The sequence below is a fragment of the Drosophila willistoni genome, chromosome 3R, assembly GCF_018902025.1.
Source record: "Drosophila willistoni isolate 14030-0811.24 chromosome 3R, UCI_dwil_1.1, whole genome shotgun sequence".
Taxonomy (NCBI): Eukaryota; Metazoa; Arthropoda; class Insecta; order Diptera; family Drosophilidae; genus Drosophila; species Drosophila willistoni.
Genome location: NC_061086.1, coordinates 22,693,984 through 22,709,968, shown reverse-complemented (window position 1 = coordinate 22,709,968; position 15,985 = coordinate 22,693,984). Strand labels below are relative to the sequence as shown.

General features: G+C 37.7%; 3 protein-coding genes and 6 non-coding genes across 10 annotated transcripts in view; 4 read left to right on the top strand and 5 right to left on the bottom strand.

The window, feature by feature from the left end:
* Positions 1-2,109, top strand: part of LOC6646998 (protein pellino) — a 35,703-nt gene extending 33,594 nt beyond the window's left edge. For both annotated transcript variants that reach the window (XM_002070256.4, XM_047013564.1), the window contains exons 8-10: positions 46-199; positions 260-437; positions 521-2,109. In XM_002070256.4, the coding sequence (XP_002070292.2) occupies positions 46-199; positions 260-437; positions 521-647 (459 nt within the window). In that variant the 3' untranslated portion in view covers positions 648-2,109. The remainder of the gene's footprint in view (positions 1-45; positions 200-259; positions 438-520) is intronic.
* Positions 2,110-2,965: 856 nt separating this feature from the next.
* Positions 2,966-3,131, bottom strand: LOC6646999. Its single transcript, XR_049878.2, has one exon. It is a non-coding gene; the product is annotated as a U1 spliceosomal RNA (small nuclear RNA).
* Positions 3,132-4,282: 1,151 nt separating this feature from the next.
* Positions 4,283-4,448, bottom strand: LOC6647000. The gene has a single exon (XR_049879.2). It is a non-coding gene; the product is annotated as a U1 spliceosomal RNA (small nuclear RNA).
* Positions 4,449-5,109: 661 nt separating this feature from the next.
* On the bottom strand, positions 5,110-5,275 carry LOC6647040. The gene has a single exon (XR_049880.2). It is a non-coding gene; the product is annotated as a U1 spliceosomal RNA (small nuclear RNA).
* A 1,525-nt stretch (positions 5,276-6,800) lies between these two features.
* On the top strand, positions 6,801-6,966 carry LOC6647041. Its single transcript, XR_049881.2, has one exon. It is a non-coding gene; the product is annotated as a U1 spliceosomal RNA (small nuclear RNA).
* Positions 6,819-9,996, top strand: LOC6647042 (larval serum protein 1 beta chain). The gene is made up of 2 exons (XM_002070257.4): positions 6,819-7,676; positions 7,745-9,996. Exons 1-2 carry the CDS (start codon positions 7,467-7,469, stop codon positions 9,896-9,898), a joined length of 2,364 nt encoding a protein of 787 aa, XP_002070293.1. The 5' UTR covers positions 6,819-7,466; the 3' UTR covers positions 9,899-9,996.
* Positions 9,997-10,456: 460 nt separating this feature from the next.
* On the top strand, positions 10,457-10,621 carry LOC6647043. Its single transcript, XR_049882.1, has one exon. It is a non-coding gene; the product is annotated as a U1 spliceosomal RNA (small nuclear RNA).
* A 1,056-nt stretch (positions 10,622-11,677) lies between these two features.
* LOC6647044 lies at positions 11,678-11,843 on the bottom strand. Its single transcript, XR_049883.2, has one exon. It is a non-coding gene; the product is annotated as a U1 spliceosomal RNA (small nuclear RNA).
* Positions 11,844-12,255: 412 nt separating this feature from the next.
* Positions 12,256-15,176, bottom strand: LOC6647045 (larval serum protein 1 beta chain). The gene is made up of 2 exons (XM_002070258.4): positions 14,618-15,176; positions 12,256-14,549 (listed from the first exon to the last, which is right to left on the bottom strand). Exons 1-2 carry the CDS (start codon positions 14,825-14,827, stop codon positions 12,396-12,398), a joined length of 2,364 nt encoding a protein of 787 aa, XP_002070294.1. The 5' UTR covers positions 14,828-15,176; the 3' UTR covers positions 12,256-12,395.
* Positions 15,177-15,985: the final 809 nt, after the last annotated feature.

The following is a 15,985-nucleotide window of genomic DNA, read 5'->3' as shown; positions in this document are numbered from 1 at the left end:
TTAAAAACAACCAATATTAATATCTATTGTTTTCTTTGTCCACAGACTAAACACGATTTGGAAAAGCTAATCGATGCCATTAATGCTGGTCGTCCACAATGTCCGGTTGGATTAAACACCTTGGTTATACCACGCAAAGTTAACATTGGAGATCAAGTGAATCAGCCTTATGTGTACTTAAATTGCGGTCATGTGCAGGGTAAGATTGATTAAAGTCTTCTACATGAAATCGATATTAATATATTTTGCCTTTGGACAGGCCATCATGACTGGGGACAGGATGAGAATACTGGCGCACGCCGTTGCCCCATGTGCCTAGAGTTGGGACCCGTTGTTACCTTATGCATGGGCTTGGAACCGGCTTTCTATGTCGATGTTGGGGCACCGACATTTGCGTTCAATCCATGTGGACACATGGCGACTGAGAAAACTGTCAAGTAGGCACCTCATACCCAAACATTACTAATGGAAATGGACTAATCCTTCTTTTCAAATCCCATCTCTCTCTTTCTCCTTTTAGATACTGGGCTAATGTCGAGATACCGCATGGCACTAATGGCTTTCAGGCGGTTTGCCCATTCTGTGCAACGCCGCTAGATGGTGCGACTGGCTACATTAAATTAATATTCCAGGATAATCTAGATTAAATATACAAAAATATTATAATTATATATATATATAAAACGCATATGCATACATATATACAAATATATCTAATTAGATATTTGTAGTAACTGAAAAAATGTCAAAGTTTGAAGGCAGGCATTAAAACTAGGCTTTATTTATTATCATGAATTATATGTATCACAATATGAATAACGCGAAATGAAAGCGCATCAATTGGAAACACTCAAGAAAAATGTGTATTAGTTTCTTTCTTTTTCGCTTTAGTTTTGTTGTTTTGTGAAATTTAATTGCTGAATTATGTTTGCTAATTATATTTTAAATGAAATCACCCATACGAAAGAGAAAATTATGTGCAGATTTTGTTGTTTCCTTTTTATCGGATTATAATGTATAAATTACTATTTTTTTTTTGGTTTGATTCGCCAATGAAACAATTATTAATTGCATAATCAATTCATGGAGCGAGTAAATAATGATTTGGAAAGGAAAGACGAAGAAGGAAGCGAAGCGATAATCGATTCAATGTAGATCGCAGTTATCTGTAGCCAGCATTAAAATTGTGTATAATTGTGTAAAAACATAAGATTGAAATAATCATAAATGTAATCATAATCGTTAAATTTAATTAATTGCCACAGCAGCATCGATAACAACAATAACAACAACAACAACATTTACGTATGTATTTCTCACCAAATCTAGAGCTTACATATATAAACGAAAAATGTGAAAGAAGATGAACCTTTAATCCAATTATTAACTGCAATATGACTTGATAGTACATACGTACATATGTATGTATATGTACACAAATACATACGTACGTACGTATATATGTATGTATAAATCGTATATGTATGTATATCAAAGTGTGGTAAAGCAAATTCTAAACATAAATACATAAAATAAAAAAATTTAAAAACTAATTAAAACAATTCCCAATTGTACAGTTTCAAAACTTTATCGAGAATTGCAAAACAAACAAACAAATTTCATTAACGCGAACGCATTTACTTAGTAGAACTTATTAAAATGTATGAAATACCATCTCTTGGATCAGAAAAATATAAAATTGCCATTCCCAAAGGCCATATCTAGTTCAGTTCAGCCATTTGATATCTTCTGCGACAAAGAATTTCTCTAATGGCCCGATATTGGCATTGTGGATGGAAATTGTTAGACTTGTATTCAAGCGATGGCAAAATTGTATGTGCATATTCATTTTCTGCCTAAACGCATTATGCATTATTATGTTAATTATTATATATATTACGATTATTTGTATTATTATTTTCTATCCATAAATATACATAAATACCTATGTAGACACTCTGTGTGTTCATAAAATGTTGCAAAAAACGTGGATGTTGTAATAAAAAAATCACAACATTTTGCATTCAAAACAAAACATAAAACAATTAGTTCGTAATACATTTAAATTGTAAAATAAAAATTTCTAGCAATACCACATACAAAACAAAAGCATACACGAGTATATTTTGATTAAAGTGCGCATTGAATGAAAAAAAAAAACAATTGCCTTAACTTGTCTTTACCTTTTGTCTATCAACATAGATCCTCTCTATGATGCTTGTTCTGTGGCTCTACAATGTACATACATACATGGAGTAAATCGAGATTATCATCAGTAAAGGAATCTTTATCGTTTATATCTAATAATTCCTAAATAGCCGTTGCTTATAACATACGACATATGTATGTTTTTTTCTTAGCTCTGCATTTTTAAAGTAGGTTCTGTTTTGTGTAGATATTATTTTAGCGAAATATGTTTTTAATGTATATATTTTTTTTTATCAAATTTTTTTTCAATTGAAATTTGAAATTTCCCCTTTCAAAGATGGTGTTAAATTTGTTTAAAAACTATCAATTAATATTTATATAAGAGATTCTTGTCCCAAGATTAGTTTCAGCATTCTGTGCAGGAGGCAACATGATAACGGTACAGCGCTGGATGATGAATTTTGTTTTTATTAACTATTCTGATTAATAACTGCTTTGTTTACATTTACAATATGATTATTTAATCAACAAACTTGGAAATACATGCACAAAAAAGTAATTCAACAAAAAAACATTCTTGTCATTGGTACGATTTGAACCCACGTCTTCTTTGTAAATACTTTTTATGTCCATATCTTAACAAACAACACCACAAAGAAGCAATCGCTCGGCCTTGCCAATTCTCAAACTCATTACTGTTAAAGCAAAATACGTATGTAAGAAAACTTCTCTGATGGAAAATGTGTATACCATCTAGAAAGCATTACAAGTAGGAAAAGAATATTTTCTTTTAGTTCAGTTAAATTTATTATTAAAGGTCGGGACGGCGCGAACGCCATTCCCGGCTACCAAAAATTACACGCACGAGTTATTCACATTAGGAATAATCGCAGAGGTCAACTCAGCCGAATGTGCAATGGCCAAGCCTCACTCCGGAGGAACCGCCTTCGTGATCACGGTTAACCTCTACGCCAGGTAAGTATGCTTTTCTCCGCTCAGCATGAGGGTTTCCATGACAAAACTGCTAGAACTGTTTGAGAATTGTACGGCGTCTGCGTGTAAAAAAAATACGGCCAAAGTATGCAACAGAATTTTGTACCACATTGGTGGTTGTTAGTTCGACTCGCAGAGAAGGCAAACACATACAGTCCGTTTCCATAGCCACGTAAATAGAAATTTATATGCATATACGAATTTATAGAAGAATTTGTTGTTGGCAAGGTTATTAAATCTTCAATTGGTGTAGTAAAAGCACATTAGAATTTTTTTTCAAACAAAAAAATTTTATTCTAATTATTATGTCAATTTAATTATGTGCTTTCAATCAAACAAATATTACTCTATGATTAATTTGTTAGTTACATATTCATTTATTTCAACTGTCATTGATTTATCATAGAATGAATATATTATGGAAAGAATGCCTTCTATTTTGCCTTTAAAAACAACATTTCATATATATATATATATTTTATATTGAAGAAAATATAACAAAAGTGCGACGTATTTGTCATACATATGTAAATAAATATTTAAGCATATCCTTAACCAACAATTCTATTCTATTTTGTTAATGCTCTATTATTTATAAATAATCAAGTTTTAATTCATTGACAAGCTTACGTAGGAATTTTTGAGATTTTGACCATCAACGTGTGGTTAAATTTCTTACATATTATTATTTTTTTTTAAATTTGAATGAATATTCACAAATTAAAATTACATTTGATAAAAAAATGCAATTGTAGTAATTTATAAAAGGTATCCGTAACGTCCGATTTTGATTTTTCGGATATTAGAATTTTATAATACCAAATCAGATTTTTTCATTCGGATTTTATGGTACAATAATATATCATATTTTAAATCAAATGAAAAATGTTTAAAAAAATCAAATCAAGTATTGTACGTATCAAAGTTTTTTTTTAGGCAAAAGAAGTATCTATTATGTATATGCTTTTCTAACTAGTTTAAGACATACTTTCTCTATGTCTTCGTCGTGCTCCTAAGATTCACAAAATTATGCAGACACCCTTCCTTCGTTTATGTTCCACAACTGTTTTCACTTAATAGATTTCTAGATACTAGAAATCCAGATTGCTCTAGTACTAGTTTTTAAAATTTATTAAATAAGGTCGGGACGGCGCGAACGCCATTCCCGGCTACCAAAAATAACACGCACGAGTTATTCACATTAGGAATAATCGCAGAGGTCAACTCAGCCGAATGTGCAATGGCCAAGCCTCACTCCGGAGGAACCGCCTTCATGATCACGGTTAACCTCTACGCCAGGTAAGTATGCTTTTCTCCGGTCAGCATAGGGGTTACCATGACTGAGTTGCTAGAAATGGTTCGGAATTTTTAGTTGCCTGATGAAAAATTCTTAAAAGTATGCAACATATATATTTGTGCATGAGTCGAAGGATATTTTTTCTTTTTTTCCTACACAATTCCTTAAGCAATCATATTTGCAACAACAACCCTGTTGTAGACAGCGTATATATCTTGAAACACACATTAAAGTCTTCTTTTAAAACAGATTGCAAGTAGAGCCGTTTTCGTTATATAACGAAAACATTTTAAGAAATATTAAAAAACATGAATATCTCGAAATATTTTAAAATTAAAATTAAATTTCCCAAGAAGGATTTTTAAAGAAAGAGCCATGCTATAGCTAAAGTTGGTAAATAAATATCTATCTATGTATATACATACACACTCCCTCTTAAGGAAAAACTAAAATTCATTCTCCAAAAACAATTGATATCTGTATTCATCTCTTTTGAACACTATAAGAAAACGTGAATTAGTTTTTCAAATACCCAATGTGTAACATAAACACCACACCAACCATAGACTGGTAGGTATTACGATTGCTGCAGATCTCATTCTCCATCGAATTTTCTTAGAACTGACAAAGAGTAGAAATCCCTTTTATGAACTTGAAATTTATTAATTAAGGTCGGGACGGCGCGAACGCCATTCCCGGCTACCAAAAATAACACGCACGAGTTATTCACATTAGGAATAATCGCAGAGGTCAACTCAGCCGAATGTGCAATGGCCAAGCCTCACTCCGGAGGAACCGCCTTCGTGATCACGGTTAACCTCTGCGCCAGGTAAGTATGCTTTCCTTCGCTCAGCATGAGGGTTTCCATGACGGAGTTGCTAGAAGTGATTGGGAATTTTTATTTGCCTGATGAAAAATCCTTAAAATATGCAGCAAAATGTATTTGAAGAAAAATAAACTAAAATATTGGAAAATAAATTTCTTTCAGACAAACATGACTACATGCCACATAAGTTGTGCATTCAAAAATATTAATAATATCTGTATGGGTATGTTGATAGGTATTAAAAATGGGTATAAAGTATATAATGGTGGCAATTTTAGATAAACGAATTTACATGTCAAATTTGTTGGCTTTATCTTTTATAGTCTTCGAGATCTATGTGTTTATATAGACGAATGGACACACATGCCTAAAAATCTAAAACTAATAAAGCCATACAAAATTCCACTGCTTACTTACATTATTACAATTCATATGTGAATTTACTAATATTAATCTTTTTTGTGAATACCGTTGACTAAATCAAGTGAATACTGAAATACATAATCACGGAATGTTTATTAATATTTCCAACGGGTTCATAGATATATAATTTATGGAGTCGGTAAATTTCCTTCCTGTTCCACATATTTCAGTCAATTTAATATACCATTTTACTCTAGAGGCAACTGGGATAAAAATAATAATTACAGTTAGGTGGAAACTTTTATTAATTTAATTAACAATAATTATTATTTTTGATTTAGTTTTACCTCAAGGCGTAACTGCTATTTAGTTGGAAAATAAAATCATATTCATTTCCGATTATTATATAAAAATAAATATTAAAAAAATCATTTGATGGCTGTTATTTTCTTTTCGCAATGATAAAAATTATTGTGGTTAAATTCTCAAGATTATTTTCGTTTTATAGCACAAATACAGATTAAGAACCGGAAGTTATAAATAAAAATATAAATTTCCTGGCCATGTCCCTTCTTTAAGGGGCGCACTGTACATATGTCTGACGTTTCGATTTTGGAAAGCCCACACCGCTATCCCTCTTTGTCGCTATCTGCCACTGTTTGTATGCATATTAACAACAACTGTTAAGAAATTCTTATCTATCAATATATTTTTAAATAATTATTGCTATTGCACTTTAGAGAGACATCTGGTCATTTAAAGACTTTGTTGTACAATGTATTTTGTATATGTATTAAATTGTCTCAGTGTTAAATTAATAATCCTGAATTATTAACATACTTTCAATATATAGAGTTTGATGAAAATGACGCTTAATTTTAAATTAATTTTATTAATGGGCCATCATTTAATAATTGAGAATGTGAATATGCTCTTATATTTGAGACTTAAAGCATTCCCAAAATAAGATAGTCGCTAACGAATCACTTCAATATCCTTCAATTGATAAAATTTTATAAACATTTTTCACCACGCTCAGACTCACATGAAACAACAATTTTTCAACCCCTGTTGTAGCACACTTTCATTTTACATTTTGCACTTTCTCTTTACAATTCCCAAACAGTTCTAGCAACTCAGGCATGGTAACCCTTATCCTGAGCGGAGAAAAGCATACTTACCTGGCGTAGAGGTTAACCGTGATCACGAAGGCGGTTCCTCCGGAGTGAGGCTTGGCCATTGCACATTCGGCTGAGTTGACCTCTGCGATTATTCCTAATGTGAATAACTCGTGCGTGTAATTTTTGGTAGCCGGGAATGGCGTTCGCGCCGTCCCGACCTTAATTAATAAATCTAAATATAACCTAACAACAGTTTTCTTACTATCATTAGTTTAGAAATGGGAAAAGATTAGCATTTAACCAAACCACACACACATACATATGCCAAGAATAAAAAACAATTTGCTGAAAATGTGTGCACTTCAGACTGGTAATTCGCGATTCTCCAGAAAATTGTTATCAGTGACTTATACTTTCGAGAGTAATGGATAATCTAACCTAAGGTACGCTCACACAGTCACTTGCGTTGATGGACCTTGACGACAGATGGTCGCAATCGCCTTCACCTGGAATACAGATACACCCAGGTGACTCTCTGAACTCGGTGATCCCTTATCTTTATCGAGAGACAAAGAGAGATTTGGTGCATTCTCATTTGGCTATATAAGCGCATGTTGGGGCGACGAACAAGTAACAGTCTTTAGGTATTGGATCCCATTGCGGTGTGTGCATCTAATCCGGAGCAGTTGTGGTTGTGGTAGAAGAAGGAGACATCAACATGAAGATTGCTATTGCATTGCTGGCCTGCTTGGGCCTGGTCGCTGCGGCCAGTTTCCACCAAACGCACGAGGTGAAAATCGCCGACAAGGCTTTCCTGGAAAAGCAAAAGTTCCTGTTCGAGATAGTTTACAGGGTGGAGGATCCCCTAATGTTCGAGGATTACATCAAAATGGGACCGCAATTGTACACTGAGGAGTCCTACTACACTGTGAGTGTGTCGCCTTATTGCGTTCAGTCTATCTTTTTCTCTTTACTCATAATCGTTTCCCTCATCAGCACTATGACTTGTACATGAAGAAGTTCTACGAGGCATACAAAATGCACGCACTTCTTCCCAAGGGTGAATTCTTCGGCCAATTGAACATGGCCCATGCCAAACAGGCTCGCGGATTATTCAACTTCTTCTACTATGCCAAGGATTGGGAGACTTTCATGCACAATGTGGCCTGGGCCCGTATGCATGTGAACGAGGGCATGTTTGTCTACGCTCTTACTCTGGCCGTGATCCACCGCGAAGACTTCCACGGACTGATGCTCCCCTCCATCTACGAGATCTTCCCACAGTTCTTCTTCAACAGCAAATTCGTGTACGAGGCCGAGAAATTCGATTACGAGATGTGGATGAAGATGACCATGTACGAGAAGGAATACATGGATGTCTACCACAAGGGACACGGACACGGTAACATGTACCAGTATGGCGATTACATGTACATGAAGGACTTCAAGATGTGGCAGTGGTGGAAGCTGATGGGTCTCGGCGAGCACTGGTACAGCGAAAACAAGTTCATCCTGCGTGAGAACATTTACGAATTCAACCAGGACACCAAATGGCAAGACATGATGAAGGACGTGAAAGTCTGGTGGATGCCAGTGGACTACACCCGCGACTTGGACATCTACAACGAAGAGTCGAAACTGTCCTACTTCACCGAGGATTTGGGCTGGAACTCCTACTGGTACTATCTGAACTTGGACTACTCCTTCTTCCTCGATGGCAACACCTTCGGCCTGAAGAACGATCGTCGTGGCGAGTGGTGGTTGTACAATGTCCACCAGCTGCTCTCCCGCTACTATATGGAGCGTTTGTCTCACGGCTTTGGTGATATTCCAGAGTTCTCGTGGTACCATCAAATCGAAATGGGCTACGATCCCCAGATGATCTACTACAACGGCATTGGCTACAGCTACCGCAAGAACTACTACGAGATGGAAACCTACGGCAACTTTGATATGCTCAACCAGATCACCGGCTTCATGCAGCGCATCCACAACATCATCGAAAACGGACACTACAAGACCAGCGATGGACACATGATTGACCTGCGTAAACCCGAATCCATTGAGTACATCGGCAACATCATGCAGGGCAATGTTGATGCCATGGACAAGATGTTCTTCCAGTTCTGGTACATGATGGCCCATATGTACTTCGCCGACGCCGACTATCACCAGATGGATGTCTATCCCAACGTGATGCTCAACTTCGAAACAATGATGCGTGACCCCATGTACTACATGTTCTACAAGTCGATTGCCCAAGTCTACTTCCAGTTCATGCACTACCTGCCCAAATACACCAAGGAACAGTTGCTGATGCCAGGTGTGACACTGAAACATGTGGAGATCAGTGAGCTGGTTACTTACTTCGATCTGGTTGACTTCGATGTTACCAACATGCTCAACGACAAAATGGTCTTCCACGAAGGCAAATTCGTCTGGGACAAGTCGCTCTATGCTCGTCAGATGCGCCTCAACCACAAACCCTTTACCTACAGCTATACCATTGAGTCGGACAAGCCCGAAAAGGTTGTGGTCCGTGCCTTCTTGGGTCCCAAGTTTGATGAATTCGGAAAAATGATTTCCCTATCAGAAAACCGCATGAACTTCATGGAAGTCGATGAGTTCTACTACGAACTGAAGGCTGGTAGCAATGTCATCACTCGCAAGTCCAATGACTTCTACTGGACCGTTAAGGATCGCACTACTTACACCGAACTCTACTACTATCTGATGATGGCTTTCGACGGCAAATACAGTTTCCCTCTGGACATGAGCGAGCCCCACTGCGGATTCCCAGACCGCCTCGTCCTGCCCATGGGCTGGAAGAAGGGAATGCCCATGCAGATGTTCTTCATGGTGATGCCATACACTGCACCAACCCACGAGCAGTTCTCCAAATTTGATTACACCTACTCCTGCGGCATTGGCTCGGGAGCTCGCTTCGTCGACGACATGCCATTCGGCTATCCCTTCGACCGCGAGATCGATGAGTACGAGTTCTTCGTGCCCAACATGTACTTCAAGGATGTCATGATCCACCACCTGGATACCATGGAGCCCTACTACCACTATAAGGGCTACACCAACTACGGACAGTTCGATTACACCTTCTTCCGTGACTACTACACCAAGTACTTCAAGTTGTAAGGCTCAGCGCCGCCGGATGGGGCAACATTGTAACAGGGCAGCTATAAGTGATGGCAAATATGGAACAAATATTTTTGAGTCAATGCATTTAAAATTCATTAGAGTTTAAGTTGCGCAAAAAAGTAAAATAAACTTTCGAAAAACCCAAAACCATAGAAACTTTTCAATCTTCTATTAATGCTTTTGATGCTGATGAATAATGCATTGCATTGCATAAGACATAAAATTTGCTACAAGAATTCAGTTTGAGTTCTAATTCTAATTTGTATTTTTTGAATTTTTATAGTTAATAGTCACAAGCTGGTTTCCGAGGTTTCAATGCGGATTCGAAATTTATATTCACAGCAGCAGAAAAGGATGCACACTTTGTGAGAATCTACCTGCAATATTACCTACCCTTTTAATTTGTAAAAATACCTGTTTGTCCTTTTCAGCCCTGACAAAATTCTAAGAAATTTTGTTGCATACTTTTTGAAATATCTTTACAAGGATACTTATAATTTCCAAACAGTTCTAGCAATACACTTATGAACACCCTTATACTGGGCGGAGAAAAGCATACTTACCTGGCGTAGAGGTTAACCGTGATCACGAAGGCGGTTCCTCCGGAGTGAGGCTCGGCCATTGCACATTCGGCTGAGTTGACCTCTGCGATTATTCCTAATGTGAATAACTCGTGCGTGTAATTTTTGGTAGCCGGGAATGGCGTTCGCGCCGTCCCAACCTTTGATAATAAATTTGAAAAAGTAATATCGAATGCGGAAATCTAGTATAGTGTTTATTTTGCACTTTTAAAGAATGAAGCAGAAGAAAGTGCACAACCGAAAAGGAAAGTGCATTACACTTTGAAAACTGAAGCGTATTTACTTTTTGGGGACAATTGTCGTTTTATTTTATACTACAAACAATTTACTTCTTTGGATTATTACATAGACAAAATTATCTCCTTTCGCTCGTGCTCTTGATTTATTAATTAATTTTAAATCAATTAACAATTCATTTTATAATATACAAAACATTTAAATTTTGAAATAAGAGCGGAAGAAGTAGAGTATACGCATTGTATTGTATTTATTTTGATTATTTTTTTTTCTAAAATTCCACGTTATTTAGCTGTGGTTTTCTCAGTTAATAAATAAAACAGTTCACTATGCGACCATAAAATTTGAAAATCAAATTAAGAATTATCCAAAGAAGGAAGATATATGGATTGCCTGTCAAAAACGAATAAAAAAGAGTTAATGCTAAATATAACCTTGATACATCAAAAGCAAAATGTATGCAAAACGACAAGAAGCTAACTTTGGTTGCCAAAATTTCACTTATCTTTGCAGCACAGACAATCCAACGAATTCTCAAATTTGATCTCAATCCGACAATAAAAAACTTAAATACGAAGTGTCATTACATTCGCCTTCTGATTATGGCGGCTATGATTATATAGGCTCGGCTTTTTATGTTGATCAAGTATATGCATACATATATGTGTATTATTAATGGGGTCGGAAACGTCACCTTCTCTGTTTACAGACATCTGGCACCGTCTATTTATAAAACAATCTATCTATGAGAGAAACTCGGTTCCCCCAATTTAGGCGTTCCATCCACTCAAGCAATTGCATTCAGAAATACGCTATGTAAATGTAATGCAGACACATTCTATACTTTCTTTTAGTAGATTTCTTTTTCTGATTCACTATTACTAATAGTAAAATAAACAAAACGGCTATCTCCTAGATTTCCGCACTCGATATTACTTTTTCAAATTTATTATCAAAGGTCGGGACGGCGCGAACGCCATTCCCGGCTAACAAAAATTACACGCACGAGTTATTCACATTAGGAATAATCGCAGAGGTCAACTCAGCCGAATGTGCAATGGCCGAGCCTCACTCCGGAGGAACCGCCTTCGTGATCACGGTTAACCTCTACGCCAGGTAAGTATGCTTTTCTCCGCCCAGTATAAGGGTGTTCATAAGTGTATTGCTAGAACTGTTTGGAAATTATAAGTATCCTTGTAAAGATATTTCAAAAAGTATGCAACAAAATTTCTTAGAATTTTGTCAGGGCTGAAAAGGACAAACAGGTATTTTTGCAAATTAAAAGGGTAGGTAATATTGCAGGTAGATTCTCACAAAGTGTGCATCCTTTTCTGCTGCTGTGAATATAAATTTCGAATTCGCATTGAAACCTCGGAAACCAGCTTGTGACTATCAAAAAATTCAAAAAATACAAATTAGAATTAGAACTCAAACTGAATTCTTGTAGCAAATTTTATGTCTTATACAATGCAATGCATTATTCATCAGCATCAAAAGCATTAATAGTAGATTGAAAAGTTTCTATGGTTTTGGGTTTTTCGAAAGTTTATTTTACTTTTTTGCGCAACTTAAACTCTAATGATTTTTAAATGCATCGACTCAAAAATATTTGTTCCATGTTTGCCATCATTTATAGCTGCCCTGTTACAATGTTGCCCCATCCGGCGGCCTGAGCCTTACAACTTGAAGTACTTGGTGTAGTAGTCACGGAAGAAGGTGTAATCGAACTGTCCGTAGTTGGTGTAGCCCTTATAGTGGTAGTAGGGCTCCATGGTATCCAGGTGGTGGATCATGACATCCTTGAAGTACATGTTGGGCACGAAGAACTCGTACTCATCGATCTCGCGGTCGAAGGGATAGCCGAATGGCATGTCGTCGACGAAGCGAGCTCCCGAGCCAATGCCGCAGGAGTAGGTGTAATCAAATTTGGAGAACTGCTCGTGGGTTGGTGCAGTGTATGGCATCACCATGAAGAACATCTGCATGGGCATTCCCTTCTTCCAGCCCATGGGCAGGACGAGGCGGTCTGGGAATCCGCAGTGGGGCTCGCTCATGTCCAGAGGGAAACTGTATTTGCCGTCGAAAGCCATCATCAGATAGTAGTAGAGTTCGGTGTAAGTAGTGCGATCCTTAACGGTCCAGTAGAAGTCATTGGACTTGCGAGTGATGACATTGCTACCAGCCTTCAGTTCGTAGTAGAACTCATCGACTTCCATGAAGTTCATGCGGTTTTCTGATAGGGAAATCATTTTTCCGAATTCATCAAACTTGGGACCCAAGAAGGCACGGACCACAACCTTTTCGGGCTTGTCCGACTCAATGGTATAGCTGTAGGTAAAGGGTTTGTGGTTGAGGCGCATCTGACGAGCATAGAGCGACTTGTCCCAGACGAATTTGCCTTCGTGGAAGACCATTTTGTCGTTGAGCATGTTGGTAACATCGAAGTCAACCAGATCGAAGTAAGTAACCAGCTCACTGATCTCCACATGTTTCAGTGTCACACCTGGCATCAGCAACTGTTCCTTGGTGTATTTGGGCAGGTAGTGCATGAACTGGAAGTAGACTTGGGCAATCGACTTGTAGAACATGTAGTACATGGGGTCACGCATCATTGTTTCGAAGTTGAGCATCACGTTGGGATAGACATCCATCTGGTGATAGTCGGCGTCGGCGAAGTACATATGGGCCATCATGTACCAGAACTGGAAGAACATCTTGTCCATGGCATCAACATTGCCCTGCATGATGTTGCCGATGTACTCAATGGATTCGGGTTTACGCAGGTCAATCATGTGTCCATCGCTGGTCTTGTAGTGTCCGTTTTCGATGATGTTGTGGATGCGCTGCATGAAGCCGGTGATCTGGTTGAGCATATCAAAGTTGCCGTAGGTTTCCATCTCGTAGTAGTTCTTGCGGTAGCTGTAGCCAATGCCGTTGTAGTAGATCATCTGGGGATCGTAGCCCATTTCGATTTGATGGTACCACGAGAACTCTGGAATATCACCAAAGCCGTGAGACAAACGCTCCATATAGTAGCGGGAGAGCAGCTGGTGGACATTGTACAACCACCACTCGCCACGACGATCGTTCTTCAGGCCGAAGGTGTTGCCATCGAGGAAGAAGGAGTAGTCCAAGTTCAGATAGTACCAGTAGGAGTTCCAGCCCAAATCCTCGGTGAAGTAGGACAGTTTCGACTCTTCGTTGTAGATGTCCAAGTCGCGGGTGTAGTCCACTGGCATCCACCAGACTTTCACGTCCTTCATCATGTCTTGCCATTTGGTGTCCTGGTTGAATTCGTAAATGTTCTCACGCAGGATGAACTTGTTTTCGCTGTACCAGTGCTCGCCGAGACCCATCAGCTTCCACCACTGCCACATCTTGAAGTCCTTCATGTACATGTAATCGCCATACTGGTACATGTTACCGTGTCCGTGTCCCTTGTGGTAGACATCCATGTATTCCTTCTCGTACATGGTCATCTTCATCCACATCTCGTAATCGAATTTCTCGGCCTCGTACACGAATTTGCTGTTGAAGAAGAACTGTGGGAAGATCTCGTAGATGGAGGGGAGCATCAGTCCGTGGAAGTCTTCGCGGTGGATCACGGCCAGAGTAAGAGCGTAGACAAACATGCCCTCGTTCACATGCATACGGGCCCAGGCCACATTGTGCATGAAAGTCTCCCAATCCTTGGCATAGTAGAAGAAGTTGAATAATCCGCGAGCCTGTTTGGCATGGGCCATGTTCAATTGGCCGAAGAATTCACCCTTGGGAAGAAGTGCGTGCATTTTGTATGCCTCGTAGAACTTCTTCATGTACAAGTCATAGTGCTGATGAGGGAAACGATTATGAGTAAAGAGAAAAAGATAGACTGAACGCAATAAGGCGACACACTCACAGTGTAGTAGGACTCCTCAGTGTACAATTGCGGTCCCATTTTGATGTAATCCTCGAACATTAGGGGATCCTCCACCCTGTAAACTATCTCGAACAGGAACTTTTGCTTTTCCAGGAAAGCCTTGTCGGCGATTTTCACCTCGTGCGTTTGGTGGAAACTGGCCGCAGCGACCAGGCCCAAGCAGGCCAGCAATGCAATAGCAATCTTCATGTTGATGTCTCCTTCTTCTACCACAACCACAACTGCTCCGGATTAGATGCACACACCGCAATGGGATCCAATACCTAAAGACTGTTACTTGTTCGTCGCCCCAACATGCGCTTATATAGCCAAATGAGAATGCACCAAATCTCTCTTTGTCTCTCGATAAAGATAAGGGATCACCGAGTTCAGAGAGTCACCTGGGTGTATCTGTATTCCAGGTGAAGGCGATTGCGACCATCTGTTGTCAAGCTGCAACTGCGCAGCCGGCTGCGTATGGCTTGGCTTATCGACAATTGGATCCAGGTCCAGGGCACAGAAGTCCACTTTAATCGGCAATTGCAAAACGTAATCAAGTCTGACCATTCTTTAAATAAAATAAATGCACATTTGTTTTTGGAATTTATTTGTGGAATATTCTTTTGTTTCGCGATTTCTTTTTGTATGTTTTGTTGGTTTTTTGGTTTTTGTATCAGTTTTGATTTTACTTTCATGAAGCTGCTTATTGACATCAATGTTTCAAATTTCTACAACTTAATTAAACTGTTGCAAGTTCTTTTTGTGTTTTTCACTTGACATTTGATTTTTTTGATTTTTTGATTTTTTTATTTTGATTAACATTTAAAAATGGAATAGTGTTTTTTGTTTTTTCTTTCTTTCTCTGACTCATGCATATTTTTAAGTATTTTTTTATTTAGTAAATTGGAGATTTTTGGAATGCAAGAATAATGAATTTTTGTTGGAAAAATGTTGCTATCTAAGTACGTAGGTAGTAGGTGTTAATTAATAATCGACATGGTATTCTTTTTTTAAATGTTTTTTTTTTTTTTTTTTTGATTTTTTTGTTGGGGAATATTCTTTTTTTTTTTTTGTTTGAAAAGTAGTCGTATGTACTATTTGTGTATTAATATAAATCAATTCAATATTAATGTATATGTATATGGATGAATTCTTATTATTGTTCATACAATTTCTCATTGTTTTTCCAACCACTTTTTTTGTTATTGTTGTTTTTGTTTTTTATTGTTCTCTGGACTCTTGTGCGCTTAGCTACAAAATTATCTATACAAAAAGTAAGTTTTTGCCTTACAAACTCGTTCTAGACCCTCGATCTTCAGTATTAATACAATGCATTCTTATTTATGTGTATATAAATTTTTTAAATGT